Source organism: Brienomyrus brachyistius, chromosome 6 (assembly GCF_023856365.1).
Source record: "Brienomyrus brachyistius isolate T26 chromosome 6, BBRACH_0.4, whole genome shotgun sequence".
Classification (NCBI taxonomy): Eukaryota; Metazoa; Chordata; class Actinopteri; order Osteoglossiformes; family Mormyridae; genus Brienomyrus; species Brienomyrus brachyistius.
Genome location: NC_064538.1, coordinates 26,376,508 through 26,395,671, shown reverse-complemented (window position 1 = coordinate 26,395,671; position 19,164 = coordinate 26,376,508). Strand labels below are relative to the sequence as shown.

The window sequence follows — 19,164 nt, the reverse complement described above, 5'->3', positions numbered from 1 at the left end:
ATATTTTTTTAAAAAGTTACATTTTTAATGGAAATGGAAGAGAAGTGCAATCTGGCTCCTTCAACAGATCTTTACATCACTTTCAAAAGTAACATTCCACACATGAGACGAAGCCCATGTCAAAGATACAGTGCAGAAAGCAACTGACGCTGGTTGGGTTTTGCATCGCGAGGAATGCTGCCGCGGAACAGCACAGCCCAGACACTGCTGCTGACAAGTGGGCCGTGACAGCAAATCAAGTTACAGGAACACTTCGCTCCCTGGCAAGACCGTCTCTCCAGTACACCCACCTAAAGGACTGAAGTCTATTGTTGCTGACCTACATTCAGAGAGCCTGAAGGAACTGCACCCATATGAAATCCAATTAACACAAAACTGCACTGGTTTTGCAAGGGGAAAAAAAAATGCAGCAAAGACGTTTACTGCCATCCACGTAATTTTCCACAAATACAAAGCAGTTATCAGCCGTCGCCGCTTATTCCGCAGCTGGGTGCTTGACATCTTGCAAGTATTTAAAAGTTTCGGTCGATTTGTTTTCTCTGTATTCTGGAAGCAGGCAATAGACATCTTTTAGCAGCCAACTTCTCTTGCGGAGCCAAAGAGTAAATATCTGGGTTTACATTCATGATGGCATCCCATAACAAGGACACAACGTATGTAAACTAGCAATGCCAAAGCAAAGCTAGTTTTTTTTTTTTTTAATTCACCTTTAAATTGAAAAATAATACCTCACATTACTTTTTAAGCACACGTACATCATAGAAAACTTCAGCACAGTGAACAGTACACAGCAGAGAGCTTGCCAAAATGCTACACACCGCGCCATCAAAGTTAGACATACTTTGTGCCACTATGGAGAGCAGCAGAGTATGGCAGTGAATCATACTGGTCCCTGGTGATTTTCTCAACTGTTTAGCAGACATTTTTATATAAAGTAACTGACATACATACAATTTCATGCTTTATATATCTAAATCTATATCTAAATATCTAGTATACCAGAACTGCCTCTAATGTAGAGATAAATCTACCAACAAATCAGAGGTACTCAACTGGCAGATTCCAGGACAAGGTACAATTTGATGTGTGACCCCCCCCCCCCCCCCCCCCAATGCAGGACCAATGCTGGATGTACTGGACCAAGAAGTCAGATCCACAGCTATGTAGCCTCATGTGCCGTTTTAACGCATTATTCCTGCAGCCATCATTAAAATGATCTATACAGTTTGGCTACTGTTTAATATATGTGCATGAGATAGACAAAGTCATTCACTTCAACTGGGTGTGGTCGTCATGTTTTGACTCATCACAGAATTTTTTTTATATATATATATATATATATATATATATTTTTTTTTTTATTATATATATACACACATAAAATTCTTTCACTAGCTAACAAAATTGTGTAATTATATTTCAATGAAAATCATAAATTCTTGTAACTTCTAGATCATACTTATTTCTTCACTTTTTGCAGATTCAAACTGCTATTTAAATAGCTGTTTCACACCATACATAATAGGTGTTTCTACAGCTTTTTCTCAGAAGAAGTTTTGTCACAGACCAGCCATTTCCTGGATGCAAGCACAGTGAGGAAGGAATGGGCGGCAGCTTCGGGCAGCATTCTGCTTCCTAACGCTTCATTATATTATAAGGGTCTTTGGAATATACACTTATGTTATATATTTTCATTTAATTACTTTCTAACTGGCCTTTGTCTTATTATCGCATAAATTACATTTTTCATTTTTCGCGATGCCATTTGCCTGCATTACAGTATTCAGTGTCTTATACAGTCTTATTTTATTCAGTTACGCTGATTGTACTTGCATGAGACTTTCATCATACCTTTTCTTTTAATATATCACATTTACAAACCAAATAAAATATATCATAATAATTTATTTCTAAATTGCCCATAATGTGTGGGTTTCTGCCCTTTGAAGTCCTCCGCAGGGTGTTTCACATCCGGTAATCTGTGCTTTCTAGCACATGCTGCAAGTTCAGTCCCAATTGCCCTGTACTGGAGAAGTGGAATGGCAGATGAATGGATGATATTCATATAATGTAGCTGTACTATTCAGAAGTGAAATGGCATCTTTAGTTTATGCAGTTGTCAAAAGTATAATAAAAATTAGCGTTGAGCTTTTACACCCATCCAAGTCTGTCTGACACTAAATGAAAATGACTGCATGTTGAATTCTATTGCCCTATCAAACCACCCATGAGTCTTTTTGACGCAAGACATACCAAGTTCTCTGCTAAAATTAGTGTCTGAGACAGTCATCAGTTGTCAATGGTGTCCCTGCACACAGAACATTCCTGCTTATCGAGAGCCGTTGTCGCTTTAACCCAGATCCCAGTGATGGACACCAGGACCAAGAGTCCTGACTGCCACTGCTAGAAAATCCCTGAAAATCCCAAGACTATAGCAGTGAGAAAGGCTTGACTGAGGCTGAAAAAGAAATGCCATAAGCACTTTCATTACGCAGTAAGTATGCTGTTGTAATATATGGAAAATATATACACGGCATTTTAAAATTCATTGCTTTGTGTATAGTCAGTATAGTATTATGCATGCTCTGACTTCATCCATGTCACCAGTATGCATTATAAGATACAAGTGGAAAAAGTAAGTACACCCCATTAAAAATAGTCATTTCCAGCATATTTGAACAGACAAATTTTAGATCTTCATTTCAACAACAATAATAGCAAAGTGATAAAACTGAAAAAGTTACACTTTAAACATTTAGTAACCACATTTACAGTTACATTTAGTAACCACTATTAAAATAAACAAAACTTCTATCAAAATTAATTGTTACATTAAACCTAAAAAATGGAATAAAATGTACAAAATCAGGGGCAAATGATTAGGTCTATTAGATGATATCTTTGAGAGTCACACCATATATGAACAGCTGGTCTTGTTTGGTCATAGCCATATGAGGTACATTTCATCATGCCAAGTTCAAAAGAGCTGCCTGAAGAAGTTTGTTGACGCACATGGTCATAGTAGGTATTCAAAGCCATTTCAATAAATATAGAAGGTTTCAGAACACTGGCAATCTGTCCAGGCCAAGCCATTCAGCAAAATTCAGCCTGAGAGCAGAGCACAAGATGCATCAGGAAGCCTCTAAGAAGCTCAGAGTATTAGCAGGAGATCTACATGCTGCACTCGCCACAGTTCATGTGAAAGGCAAACGAAAGAGTCTGCACAAATCCAGTCTATGTGGGAGGTCAACACAGAGCAAGAATCCTCTGCTCTCAAAAAGGAACATCAACTCAAGATTCAAATCTGCCATTGGACAACAGCACGAGGGACAACATTGTTCTCTGGATAGATGTGTCTAAAGTTGATTAGGAGCAATTCCAGATGTCATAATTGGGGGGAAATACACAGAATTTGACAAAAGAGCCTCATGGTGGCAGGAATGTTTTATGTTGAAATATTGTTGCTGCCTCAGCGACTGGTCAGCTTGTCATCGTAGGGTCTACAATGAATTCAACATCATACCAGAGAGTGCTTGAGGAGAATGAGTCAAGTCAATTTAATCCAATGAATATATTGTGGGGGGACTGATGGAAAGATGTATAATAAAGAAACCTGCATAGAGGAATCGTCAAAAATCTCGAGGTTGATGAAAATCACTGATAGACAGTTATAAGAAATGATTTCAAGACATTGTAATTGCCAAAGGAGGCAATAACAAGTATTAAATCTAAGGATATACTTACCTTCCTCCCACAGAGAAAAGTTATATTTCTGTTAAATTTTGTTGAATAAATTATTTCAAAATTGAAATTATTATTACATATTTATGTTTTTTTTTTGCTATATTACATCACCACTATCTATCAGAAATATTCTAATGTAGACTAAATATTTGTTTGTCGAAATATGTTGAAAAAGACAAAATTTTACTTTTTCGAATGTCTGTTATAGAACATTTAATTAATAGTCCTTATTAGTTTGTGAAACGGCAGACTGGTAATGGAAAAAATGAATGTTGTCGCATGTCCTTGTATTCTAAATGATCTGGTAGGATGAACAGTCTTTTGTATTGTTGTCAGTTGTTGCATGTTGGACATGGTCTGCACAAACTAATGTTTGTAACATGGTCATTGTTGTCGCTACAAAAAACAATGATGCATCACGGACTGGTAAGGATATATTTGTGCTGAAATTCTTCACAACTGGCGCAGCCATTATCATTTGCTACTGAATGACACACACAGTGATTTCAGCCAGACAAGATGTATATTTCAATACACAATGCATGCTAATTTGATGCTAGATGCACCTAACAAGTATTGCTGGGATAAGGCAACAATCTGGGGTCTTCCTGAGCTCCTCGTTAGGTGAGGGCTTATAGAAAATGGGGATTATTAAATTAAAATATTGCCCCAGGCATCTCAGCTGTTGTCATGCTGGCTCTTAGAATGCAGAGATTTCAGAGAAATTAGAAATTAATATAATGCAATGTTTGCACAGATACCTTATTTATAATAATGACAAATTCAACATACTATGTCCAATTTAGCAGACATGTGACCTTGCAGCTGGATAGCATATATGCAAAGTGTGCCGAAGTATCAGAGCCACCAATGTCTGAGCATAAACTACGAGTCTGGTCCATACTTGTGAGGGCTGCATATTATCAATAATGGACTAATCAGAAATGTTCATGCAGCACTAAATCACTCTGAAATGTAAAGTGTTAAGGTTTAGCGCGCATCAGAAGGCCTAACAGTTCTGGCAGCTCACTTGGCCAGCTCAGAGCAGCAGAGAGAAGAGATGAGAGAGAGACAGAGAGAGGAGGGAGCAAAATTCAGGCACACACACGACAGCTGGCAGGGACAGACAGAGTGTGTGGGCGTGAAACTGTCCAAAACTATCTGTGAGGATTCTTATATATCTGCCCTCATGGCGGAACTCTGCGAATGGCCCTGTCCCCTCAAATCACGTCAGCCAACAAAAAATGCACTTTTTCACGAAACATGTTCTTGTGGTTGCCAGAAATATGGATGTGAAAAAGAACAGCTTATATCGTTTTAAGTAAATAAGAAATAGAACATGATACTGAGCCATTATTAGAGGCCAAGGTAAGCTCAAAGAAGTGGAGGTACAATCTTGTAGAAGAAACACATGTTAACTTCAGATGGCTAAATTTGTGTTCATAGATAAGGCAATTTTCAAAAGCGAAGATTATGTTCTAAAGGTAAAATGAAACTACAAAGCAAATTAAAGATAATCATTTATAGATTTAGACCATCAATAAAATTACAGTATAACCATAAAAATATGTGACCCACTGACAATAATAACCCATCCTATGGAGTACAATACCTTAAATCACAGGTATTCCCTTGCATTTCATCAAACAATATATGTCTGACTTACTAGCGTCAGAATCATTAAAAGAGTAAATGGTGCATGTCGTGCTCCATTGCATTTGTAATGCAAGTGAATAAACAAAAATTATATTTAACATATATTTAAGTCAGCATATTCTACAGTAACCTTTATTAAAAATGAAAGTCGTTTGCAAACCTCAAAATACATTTAACACTGAAAAAAAAATGCAATAAAATTTTGAAAAGTTTTCAGTTGCAGTTTACAATTCCTGCTGCCGTGGGACGTATCTAGTTTCTTGCTTGAGTAATGCTTTCATTCCTTTTGTCTGAAAGGTTGTCAACAATTTCATTCTAGAAACCCAGCAAAAAGAACTGTGGGTCTCAGAACAGAAACAAGCTTGCTGTGGACCAAGATATGCTGCTTGTGTTTGATGTGTACTTCAAATAAGCCATTGTCCAGCAGAGAGCAGATTCTGACAGCTTCTCCAAAGTGAAAAATGTACAGAATCTCCTTTAACGGCCAACAACAATCCAGCAGGAGAACTTTGGCTTCCTGAGAAGAAAAAAAAACAAAAACAAAACAAAACAAACATACAGAGTCAAGGAGAACCAAAATACAACAATAGTGTCTCAGGTGACAAATGCTCATGACAGCAAAGGATAGATCTCAGAACTTTCTACAGGTCATAGCTGAAACACACTGTCAAACAAATAATGCAGCCAAAATCCAAGGTAATAACCTAAAAATAAATCAATGTTTTAGAATAACTGAAGGAAAAACACAGGTTTTGCTTTCATTCCTACGCTTTCAATAAATGCCTTGCTTTGTACGCAGTAGGGCCGTAAAATATGGGAGCGCTCGAGATGGATGGCAGCCATTTTCCCAGCACTTCCCACTCGCTGCCATTCTGTATATTGTAAGTCTTTTTCAGGATGCTTTTTTATCACATGCATGCTCCGGAATCTTTTTATAACGCTACATCAATTGAAATATTATTTAGTTAGCTACAAATGTTGCCTGTGTAATTGAAATTCAAACAGATATGTCAATTCCAAGGTATGCAGTATATGAATATTACGTTTTGGAGAATACTCAGTCATTAAATAAACTGACAGTTTTATTTTCTTAAATCTCTTAAATCTTTAATTATTCCTTGTAGGTACTGACTTTATGGTGGCATAGACAACTGTGGCTTAGACACTTGAGTATTGAAAATGCCTTGAAAGTTTTATGGAGGGATTTTTGATTTTGTCAGTCACTGACAGACATCTAACTCCAGTAGGACATCGTACTACTATTGGCTGTCAGTAGGTTCAGAATCAAGAAGATTAGAATAATTTTAATGTCTCTGTTTAATCATGAAAAGCATGAAAAGCAATCTTTGGTCAATTGAAGTCAATTGCACATTTATCTTGTAACATTTGCAATCCTCCCTTGAGTGAAAAAAGGACCAAAATAATATCAACTTGACATTTTGGCCTGAGTGACAGAGCAGATCTCTGCAGTTTGGAAGGAGAAAAAAAGAGAATTAATCAAATAATGGAAGCTTCTAGCATTAAAATGCATGAAGTGCAACAGTGTGGGTGCATGGATAGGTACAGACACAGGAATATCCATCAGTCTGATTAAAAGTTACACTCACTTCAGCTTATGTGAGATTCTGCTTAATGTTTTTTGCTTAAAATTTGAAATACTGACCGTAATTATGAAGACAGTTTTGATAATAATTAAACGATTTGGGCATGGGGGCGGCATGGTGGTGCAGTGGTTAGCACTGTCGCCTCACACCTCTGGGACCCGGGTTCGAGTCTCCGCCTGGGTCACATGTGTGCGGAGTTTGCATGTTCTCCCCGTGTTGTCGTGGGGTTTCCTCCGGGTACTCCGGTTTCCCCCCACGGTCCAAAAACATGCTGAGGCTAATTGGAGTTGCTGAATTGCCCGTAGGTGTGCATGTGTGAGTGAATGGTGTGTGAGTGTGCCCTGCGATGGGCTGGCCCCCCATCCTGGGTTGTTCCCTGCCTCGTGCCCATTGATTCCGGGATAGGCTCCGGACCCCCCGCAACCCAGTAGGATAAGCGGTTTGGAAAATGGATGGATGGATGGATTTGGGCATGTTTAGTGCCAAATAAGATGTGTGAACAAATAGGCGGTCTACTACACAATGGTTTTAGTTTATTCACTGCAGCCAATAAATTCTGCACTTCTGACTAAAGAACTGTATGGTGAAACATCCATCCATCATCTAGTAGAGGGTGACAATGTGCCTAGAGGCATTTCCAGGAAACAAAATCGCCAAGCTGAGGACACTCTGGGTGGGATGGCAGTAATTTACAGGACACACACAGTAGTCTGGAAACACAATTTCTCATAACGGCATGTTTCTGGACTGTGGGAGGAAACCAGAGCACCTGCAGGCAGCTCTCACAAACACAGAGATAGCAGGCATACTCTGAACATACTCTGAACATACTCAGAACACACCGAAGCAGGGCAGGACTCAGAGCTACACACCACTAACCATATCACAACTGTACTAACAAAGCAATATTTAAGTCAGCATATTCTGTAAGTTTTGTAAAATGCTTAAGCGTGTTTGTGTGTGATTTGAGTGTGTGCGCGTGTGCATGGCCATTGATGGAGAGCATCTGATGGTGTTCTGTGCTATCAGAGATAATGGATGGATGGAAACAATTAGTATGGATAATATATTTTAACAGACAATTTCAACAATTATAGTATAAGGGGCAAATTATAAAGAATTCACAAAAAGGACTATAAGATTCACTGCTTCATAGTCTTGGGGCCAGGTTTAATCCTGCAGCATTAAAGTGACATACAAGTGAGGTAAATAGCATATTTCAAACATCAACCAGGCATTAGTGCAGCTAATGAGCTTCCAGTGAATGCCCAAATACAAGTGTAAGCAGTTTTGGAGCAAGAGCTACACAATTGCACATATATACCTATTAAGAAAGAATGTAATTAGACCACTCAGCTGCCTGTAGATACAATACAAGACCATTCAAGGAACAATCAGGTTCGCAGAGGACAACATTAGTATTATTTTTTAAGCACACAGGATGTATGCGTCATTAACACATTTTATGTGGACATGCATGTATGTATGTAGGTGATGCAGATATTTTCTTTACATGTCCATAAATAGTACAATATGCATAAAATGCCAAAGTCCACAATTAAAAATTTATGTCCTGCTGTGCAGATAAATGAATAATTGATGTCCAGCTGACCCTGATACAAAGTGTGTCCAGTGAAAGCATCAGGTCCACTACAAGCGAGCAGCCTCAAGATATTTGGATCCATATTTATAAATAGTCACTTGCTGCTCGATCAGTAGGTGTGTAGATGTCGGACTAGATGATAATGAAAAGTTTTGACAACAGACCAGACACTGGTGATCTGTATTGCAGGTTTGACAACCTGTCAGTCACGCAAAGGAACAGATGTTTTTTTAAGGCATTACAAACTTTCACAAGTGACTGAGGTATAATGGTTTTAATGAATTTGGTTAAATGGAAAAAATGTGCTTGTATAACTTTAGCATAATGTATGATTTCGTGTCCACGATGTTTCCTTCTGCCCTAAGCTGCAGGCTCCGCATAAACTTATGCTGGCTAGCTGGAAGACGGATGATGCATGGGTGAATTATATTAATAACTATATCTGAAAAATTCATATTTAATCTTTGTTACATCAACATTCATGTTTGATCTATAAACGTGCATTCATCAGTCATGCCGTTTCAGTTGTAAAGATCCCCATTTTAATTATTTAAGAACCATCTGAAATAATGGAAAACTTTAACTTGACATTATGTTTGAGAAATTACTCACATAAGGACTTGGGTTATCCTTTGCCATTTCAGTTTTGAATTATTTGTTCTGTGCCTACTGGTAGTCCAAGTAATGATCAACGAGCCCAGCACAGACTGATGGGTTCATTAAGGCTTCAGCACAAAGGTATTAGGGGAGTATGGCTTACAGAGCTACCCGTTTATGTATCATTTTGGTTTTAGGTTCACTGCAGAGTATTCAGGGTTAGTTGGTTTACTTCATCTTTTACACTGTTTGTGTGTTAGTCCCTTTGTTTGAATAATTTCAGTTTTACTTCAGTTTAGCAAACCTGTGCTCCCCCAACTGCAAAATGGCAACCATAGTTTAGATGTTTCTCTGTATGTACTATTTTCTATTCTTAAAATCTCTGGTCCTCCTGGATATGTAACATCTAAGGAGCAGAAGACGTGTGCTTTGACTGTGAAAACCTGGTCATTAATAGTTCATACTAAACCTTTGTTCCTTCTGTTTCTCAAAGTTCAAGAGCAGATCATAGCTGAAATGGGAGGAAACCCACACAACACAGAGAGGACATGCAAAGCCTGTGTACAGAGAGCATGAAGAAAAGAACACAGTAGCTACAGTCAAACATGATGGAAGTTCAAAGATGTTTTGGGGATGTTTTGCTGGCTCTGGAACTGGATGCCATGACTGTGTGCAAGGCATCATGAAATCTGAAGATTACCAAAATATTTTGGGGCGCAATGTAGGGCCCAGTGTCTGAAAGCTGGGTCTGCATCAGAGGTCATGGGTGTTCCAGCAGGACAATGACCCCAAACATACCTCTAAAAGCACCCAGCAATGGTTGAAGACAAAGCGCTGGAGAGTTCTGAAGTGGTCAGCAATGAGCACTGAATACTTATGGAGAGATCTCAAAATTACTTTTGCGAGACCTTGAGCAGTTTGCAAAAGAAGAGGTGTTGAAAATTCCAGTTGAGAGGTGTAACAAGCTTGTTGATGATTACAGGAAGCAATTGGTTTCAGTTATTTTTTCTAAAGGGCGTGCAAGCAAATATTAAGTTGAGGGTGCCAATAATTTTGTCCAGCCCAGTTTTTGAGTTTTGTGTGAAATGTTGTCAAATTTGGCTTTTTCTTCTCTGTTTTTTTTGTATTGTTCCAATGCACATAAAGGAAATAAACATGTGTACAAAACATTTGTAATTGCAACAATTTTCTGGGAGAAATTGTGCATTTTCTGGAAAAATTCCAGGGGTGCCGATAATTTCGGCCATGACTGTATGTGCTGAGCCATCTAGATCTAGTGTGCTGTATTTACCACACTATGATGCAGATGGTAAACATACAAGCTGATCTAATTATAAAAAGGGTTGTTTGTCCCCTATAAAAGGTGGGGGATGTGTTAGCAGCCCATGGAGTTTTGTGGTGTCATTGCAAAGGTTATTTCTAAAAAGGAAAATGAAATGTTCTGACGTTTTGTGCCATTTGAGGCCATTACCAGCTAATGAGAGGGTACCAAGGCTGAAGTTAAGGGCACCCTATTAGCTGGCAAATGGAGAGTTGGTCGACCGTGGGCAGCTCGCTGAAGAGCACAGGCTGAACCCACAAGATGACATTATCAGCAAGGTGATGCAGAGCATCTATTAGTAATCTCTCTCAAAGAGAATACTGAGATGCCGTAATGCTGGGCTTCTAGAGGGACGCATGGCAGGAATACACAAGCTCATGTGGCAAACAAAGCTCTGGGATCTTTGTAGCCCTGCTGCTGTTTGCAGTGGCTCACAATTTTGGCTCAAGTTGTGTGATATTTATGCATAACATCCACATTTAACCACAGTGATTACAGTAAAGCTCTGATTGTATCTCTCTTTCTCTCACTTGGTTTTTGCAAACCTGGCCCAAAAACTTGCAAACACACAGAGGGGACTCGGATACCGTGAAGAGTTCTCACTTACCTGTCTCTGACTGAAAGCCTAAAGCACTCCGTTACCTCATTTTGCAGGTAAGCTACACATCACATTAATTGCGCCGCTTGCAGAACAAAGCAAGAGTATCTGTACCTACATACACTGCGTACAATAATCCTTTTTATGGTAATCTGTCAACAGAAAGAAGCCCCCAACGAATGAAAGACAGGCTCAGTAAGGCAGCTCAGCCAGCAAGCGGAGGACTTACGTAACAGCACAGAGTCATGCATTCTTTCAGTGTGGATGATGCCTGAGGCTGCAGCCATGTGATGGCATTACGGATTTCTTATCCAAGGCTACAAGCCCACACTCCCACGGAGCTGGGAGAGCAGCGATCAGCATGCAGGATCCATCCCAGCCACTCTCACTGCTGCAGGGATGGATGCATGCAGCTGCAGGTCCCCATTTATGCTGAAGGTGGCGCTTCATTGACCGCAGTTACTGTTCATGGCTGGCGGATTTGTTGCCTTGTGCCTCATTTTGGAAATACAGAAAATATCGAAGCACATGCAATTTAGCTAAATTAAAGAGAAACTAGTGTGTTTACTTGGGCTGCATGACATATTTCAGATTTTTTTTTTAAATTAATAATGAATATTGCAGTGTTTATAAAGCAACCAATGGGGTGAAAATTTACCCAAAATGTATAATATTAGTTATTATCTCCCTATAGATTTACATTGTGCAGGTGTAGTGTTAATCCAGAAACAGCATGATATACATTAGCAAGAAAAAGTATGTGCTTTACCCGCTATAATAATAAACACAATCTGTTATAACCAGCAGTACACAAATTATAGTATATCTGTTGTACTTATTGAATACATTACTCAAACATTCACTGTGTTCACTGTGTAGATATGAAACCCAAGGGTGTAGGCTAATGACTTCAACAAAAGCTAATTGGAGTGAGGAACTAGCAAACCTAGAGTCCGATCAATGAAATGATATTGGCATTACTTTGCCTTATGAAGAACCTTAAAAAGAGTTTGAGAAAGCTACTAACAAACAAAAATATGTCGATGTGAACCATACCATGGCAAAAACAAGAAATTTCCAAAGACCTACAATCAAGAATTATTGATTTGTATAAAGGTGGAAAGGGCTACAAAGCAATTCATTTATGTATGTCTTATTAAACTAACTGATTGTCTATGGTGTGTTACTTGCAATCTCACAGAGTTTGTTCATTAGCCCACAGTTAGACACCTGTAAATGCAGATGATTTAATACTATGGGTACTTTCCCTGGAGGTGGGTGACCAGCCAAGACGACTCCAAAGACACAACACAGAATGCTGAATGAGGTAAAAAAAAACAAAAAAACAAAACTAGAGTAACAGCTGAAGGCTTGAAGAAATCATTGGAACTGATAATGGTTAACATCACTGCTCATTACCACATAAAAACAATGAATGGGCATGGTGTCCATGGCAGGAGACCACAGAGGAAGCCACTATTCTCCGAAAAAACATAGCTCATAGTTTGCCAAAGACCACCTGCACACTCCAACAACAGCACTAGGAAAATGAATTGTGGACTGAAGAAGCTAAGGTTGAATTGTTTCGGAAGAAGAAGGTGCGAAAAGGGCATAACATACCAACACTGTAACATCATCTCAATGGTGAAGTACAGTGGAGGGAGCATCACATGATATGGGGTTGCTCTGCTGCTGCGGAGAATAGACCGCTTGACATTCTTGAGGGGGAAAATGAATTAGCGAGATTATCGAGGTATCTTACAGGATAATGCCCGTTGCAGAGTAAAACCATTCACAATACAAAGCAATTCATTTATGTATGTCTACTATGTATACTAACAGATTGTCTGTGTTGTGTTACTTGCAATGAAGCCGAATGATTGAAAAACTGCATCGATAGTGCCTGTTTGCAGAAAATGGTTAAGGGATCATTAAATCAAAGCTATAAATGATACATTTTAATATACCTAATAAGTAAATTTAATGTTAGTTGCTCTACACAAAATTCAAGCAATGTATTTCACTGGAACATTTTGTTTTTGTCATAGGATTCTCACATGTTTGAGAATGACCGGGCATGTGGTAACTGCCATGGTGTGATTTTCAAAATAAAAGGGTTTCTGCAGATTTCAATTAGGTTCACAATGTAAATGAAATAGTCCATGTTATGCATTTTGCTTGTTGCCTAGATCATTGAGGCCGTAACCCCTATTTCTTGCTCGATAAATAAATTCTTCTTCTTGTACAGCTGCACCTTCTTTTTCGGGTTATGTGTGGTGGGCGTGGCCTCGCTGATGAGGGGAGAAAATGCATACAAAGGTCATTTTTTAAGGACCTTTTGCATTTAAGCACCTGAAGATAGATTAGAGTCCTTTGTGTGTTTGTCCTTACTTGTGACATGATTGAAGAGTTAACGAACGTAACCAATTAATGCAAAAAACAAGGTAATTACAAAGGGTACAAACTTTTCCTTCACACTGTAAGAACACAAAGCTTTGGAAATTCTATGACATTTTGACATAATATGCCTTCAAAAACACTGCGGGTAAAGAAGGTCACAGAATCTCTTTCATGAAACAGATGAAATACAGAAAACCCACCATTACTGCATGGCCTTGAAGATAAAGTATAAATATTTGCCAACGTCTTTTCTTCATGCCTGTCATCCTGTCCACTCGCCGGTCTTTTCTTTTGCCTTCCATTTATCACCTTCCTCCTGTCTCCTTCCTTAGGTTTTACAGATTGGCTTGTTTTTTTCATTTGGATATGAACACAAGCCAGACAAAGCAGAAACCTTGAGTGGTGCTGACTCAGTGGAGCTACTGTATAAACTTCTAGTGCTTTCTGAAGTGGGACCACTGATAGCGCAGGCACAGTCTAGCACAAAAAAACACCCCTCCCACAAAAAACCTCCAAGGTGAATGAGGACAAAGCAGTTAAGATCTCTTTTTGATGCCTTATATTTTTTTATTTTTTTCAATAATGCATGGCTTATAAGTGATGTCCCAAGATCTAGGCCCCTCTAGCAAAATGAAATGGACCACAGATCATTACCTCTACAATGTTCCTGGGAAGTCTGAAAAAGATCCATGGAATACTATTAGAGTTCACAAGATCAAGATCTGCAGCCACCCTTTCATTCCTTTGCTGCCACCTAGTGCTGCTGCTTCAGTTTTGAAATGGTTTGTCTCAAAATTAAATTAGATCTAGATCTTCATCGATATAATGTTTTTGAAAAGCGGTAATAAGATGAAAAGCACATCAAATAGTTTTTGAGTTATCACGTTCACAAGGTGAAGTCTGTTCTGCAGTCATACTTTGCTTTACCCAATTTGTCAAAGAATCAATTCCAGTTCTTTACCCATACAATGTTTATGCAAAGTTTGGAAGAATGGAATCTGCAGATCTGAGATCTATTTCATTTTGGTATGGATTTTATGCTATTATTTTCTATATTTATTGTGTTCTTTTCTCTCTTCATGCCGTATCTTCTGCTTTTTAAATATCACAATGAGGTCATTTTAATTATTTCTGTTGAAGTCAAAATGTGACTTGAATTCCTACCATATATATGTAGATGGATTGGGGGATGGATTGATGGATGGGATGGATGGATGGATAGAAAATCTCACCATATTCTTCCAACATATTTGATAACTTTTATCAAATATACAGTGTTATTTTGCCCCAATATGACCACTGAGCAAAAACATGTACCCAGCTACACTATTATTACTTTTTGGCTTTTACATTTTTAGGCTGTGATTGGTCAGAGAGCTGGAGAGTAATTTGCAATGACAAGGCTGCCGCCCTCTGCCTGTCTAGTCCAGTATTGCGCATCACTGTCCACTGGGTTCTGGAAGAATATGAAACAACCTGCAGTATGAAATAATCAAAGCCTCCAAAATCATTGTTTCACATGAGAAATGTACATGGATGATAATCTGTAATAATGTTCAGGAGACATACAGTCATACAGGATCCAAAATCAGTCTTTGTTTGAGAAAACACCTTCATTATATTTTTTGGTTTAATTTTTACAAAGGGTGTTTTTTCTGTGTGTTAGACTACACACCACACAACTTAATGGCAGGGATTTAAAGATTGATTCACTGATTCCAACATTTTTTTAAATAATTTCCCAAAAGTTGACACATTTTTATGTTATACCAGAATACAAGAAGTTATTAATCTCAGAAATGCAAAGATAAACAAGAACATCCATTTTTCTAAGGTTAGTAGGAATCAGACTAGCCTTGCCCCCCCGACCCCAAAATGCCCACATTAATCCCTCAGTATTGGTGGGAACATGTCCTTACCATCCATACCCAAATCAAAGCCCTTGCATTTTCTTTTCTCGTTACTATATGCCCGTGATTCATTTCTTGTCTCCTTCAAATGCTATACTTGGTTTAAATGTAACCAGTGTGCAGCAGACCATTGTGTGAGTCTCCCCTGGGGCTGGTGTCAGTCTCTAAAGTGTGAATAAGGGCACTGGCACAGTTTGAGATATTATTTCTGTAATTGCCTGCAATGATATACCACTGTTCAGAGTACGTTGATACTACGGATTTGTGTACAAAATAACCACTGTAAAGTCAACAGCCACATTAAATGGTCTGAATAATCAAATTACAATTTTCACTGACAAAATAGACATAGCAGTTAACATGCTTATCACCTTGCTTTAATTCAGCAGTAAAGCCATGCTAATCATTATGTTAGGCATTTGCACAACTGTAATAGTACAGTATTACAATTATTAACATAAATATTAGTAAATGCAATATAGGTAGGAAATAAGATGCACAGGGTGGCATGGATTACATTTGTGCAGAGTTTGCATGTTCTAAGTTACTAAATTGCCCGTATGAGTGACTGGTGTGTGAATGTGCCCTGCGATAGGCTGGCCCCCCATTCTTAGTTGGTCCCTGCCTCGTGCCCAAAGCTTCTGAGATAGGCTCCGGACCCCCCGTGACCCAGCAGGATACGTGGTTTGGAAAATGGATGGATGGATAAGATGTGTAATGAGGCATTCATGTGCTTCCAGGCTGAAATACAAACTTAAATCTGTCATCTAATTAGTTTTTTTAAATCTCCCATAAAGAACCCGTAAGAGAACACTGTGGTTATGCTGGTAGATATACGATTGTTGCTGAAGTATAGCTATTTCAGCATGTGAAGACTGTAACTTCTGTAAGGAAATTTGAATAATTTCACAGGGCTGGCTGTTAATGATGTTTCCAATCCTCTACGCATTGAAAAGATTTTTAGATAGGGAAACATTTTACAATGTCCTGACCACAAAGCATGATTAATATTATAATCTTATCCTAATTTCCATATCGGTTTACCCACTATACAGTTGTGCAAAGTCTATCCCAGACAGAATACTGCAGAATGCAGTGTTAGGCCATAGTAATACTACTGCTTAATCAAAACTATATTGCATAATTTAAAATGAATTCCCACCATCAAACATTATTGGCTTGCCAGTGTAAATTTGTTACTTAATCACTGCTATACTACAATTCTTAAAAATATGTTTTTATAATTTACATTAAGTTTCTGGAAGAACATAACCTAGCAAAAGCATTCTCCTGAATTACATAATCATGGCAACAATAATAATACTAAACATTACATCATTCTTCTTAAACATAATGTAATTCAGCTATTATCCATATTGTTTACAATAAAAAAAGAACTAAAGTCGGCAAATTATCACAAAATAAATAAATGACATACCAGAAAAAGTATATTACAGGAAAAAACACAGCAGAAATCTTCTGATACGCAGATAACTTTAATGACACACCACTTGTCAAGAACTTTTATATAATAAAAGCATTGATGCACTAATTGCATTCTGCTTTTGTTCAGCTGATGTGCTAATGACAGACTGATATTTGTGTATAATATTATGGTTCAAAAAAGACACTGACTATTCCGTTTTCAGCTTTGGACACTGTAGCATGATGCTAGACATGTATGGCCCTTTCACTGTTACATAAGTGTGAAAGGTTTAAACAAAATATGCTGACGCAAAAGCATGCTAATGAGCAACTGATTTCTAATTCTGATGGCTGATACCAACTTTGTCGTGTTATTTTCCTAAACGTAAAAATCGTATTAAATGGTAAACAGCTCTTTCGTTATGCATATTAAATATTACAACACTAAGAAATAACTGCCAAGAAGTATTAATTTATTATCTTATCTATTGTGTCTGTTTTGTCTGTTGTGCTGCCATGGTCTTTGATATGCTTAGCATTCTCAGCAAATGCAGGATATACTGCCCCCTGTTGGAAAATACTATACAAAACATCAACACGACCTTCTAAGAGAATCTAATTCTAAGAGAACCATAGAACTTTAACGTAAAAAAACGTAAGAAATGGAGAATGAGAAAAAGCATGTGAAAAAAACAGGCTTTGTTCATAGGTGATGCTAAATTTACCAACAAACGACCACACATCTAGCCAGCATATTACTCATATTGCTGCTGTCAAAATCTTCTATTAATTGTCCTAATTTAAAATGTTTTAAAAAAATAAGGTTTTTATAGAGCTACATGGGTCAAACATTTTGAACCACCTGCTTACTATATCACAAAGAACATTTCAAACCTTTTTTTCTTATTGATCTGCTCATTTCAAGTCATTTTAAATATATTCCATTATGGACGAATCAATAGGTTATTCCTTTACAACTCAAACCACATGTAAGATTGACATTAAATCTTATTTGTAAGACATGTAAGATTAACATTAAACCTTAAATAAGATAAACAGGAGACAGCAAATATATGCTGTGTTGTAAATCATATTTATTTATTGCATTCATTAGTAAATATAAAACATTATGTATGAATAAAAAAGATGTTAGTGGTACGAGGTGCATCTCCATGGATATCGAGCTGCCACATTGTATTTCAGATATGAAGAATGCCAGGCATGTGGTCGGCATCAACATCATCCAAAGTTTGACTATTCAAAGTGACACATGGAAGCACAGCAAAATCACTTAAAGCATCCGCTTGTGCAAACTGCCAAAAAAAAGGCATACAGACTCCCACTGCAGGGACCATTTCCGAGCTGCTTCACCAAACGGACTTGGACAAGTACTGTGGCAGATGCCAGTGAACAACTGGATCAGAAGATTTTTCGTAACAGGCTTTGCAAGAACACGTTATGGCAGGAATGGTATGACAACAGTGTTGCTGCAGTCAGTGTTTGGGGTGACAGTTGCTAAGGTTGTGCAATCATGCGGACACTTTCAGGACGGAGTGGAACAGGAACTGTCAGTGGTGGGGGAGTCACATCCGCAGGCAGAGTCTGAGTGTTCTGGGTAGGGATGTGGCATGTCCAGATTGATATAACTGACTTTTAAGTTGATGTAGTGCTCCCCCTCCAAGCCAGAGATGATCTCACTGATCTCAGTGACCAGGGTGGCAAAAGTAGGTCTTCTCTCTGGATCAGGGTCCCAGCACTGCAGCAGGATGGCATACCTGCATGAGCAGATGAATTTGTTACTTTCATATTTAACCAGCCATGTTACAAATTCAAAATGCATGCACATATTTAAGGGACCTTAGATGTGTCTTTATGCTCTTATTTATAGCCTTAAATCAGATATTAGAGTATTTTCTATTCCAAGCAAAACATACGCTATCCTTGAATGTAAGAGAATTTCTCTCATAATCCATCCATCCATTTTCCAAACCGCTTATCCTTCTGGGTCGCGGGGGGTCCGGAGCCCATCCGGGAAGCAATGGGCACGAGGCAGGGAACAACCCAGGATGGTGGGCCAGCCCATCACAGTTCTCATAATACAGAAGTTATATACGTAGTATATATTATACTATATGTACACTGAGCAGCCAAAACACTTGAATCCACTCCAACATCTTGCAAAAACAGCACATCTCAAGGTCTGGGATAAATTAGGTGGTAAGGTGACATTCTGTACTCGTAGTCAACGTGGTGCACTGACTTCATAGGAAGAATGTTGTATCTCTGGCCCTTAAATAGTTTTATTA

The 19,164-nt window shown here is 38.3% G+C and overlaps 1 protein-coding gene across 3 annotated transcripts in view; it reads right to left on the bottom strand.

Moving 5' to 3' along the window:
• Positions 1–16,910: 16,910 nt before the first annotated feature.
• The window catches only part of LOC125745414 (macrophage-stimulating protein receptor-like), a 31,863-nt gene continuing 29,609 nt past the window's right edge, over positions 16,911–19,164 (bottom strand). For all 3 annotated transcript variants that reach the window (XM_049018291.1, XM_049018289.1, XM_049018288.1), the window contains one exon: positions 16,911–18,633. In XM_049018291.1, the coding sequence (XP_048874248.1) occupies positions 18,402–18,633 (232 nt within the window). In that variant the 3' untranslated portion in view covers positions 16,911–18,401. The remainder of the gene's footprint in view (positions 18,634–19,164) is intronic.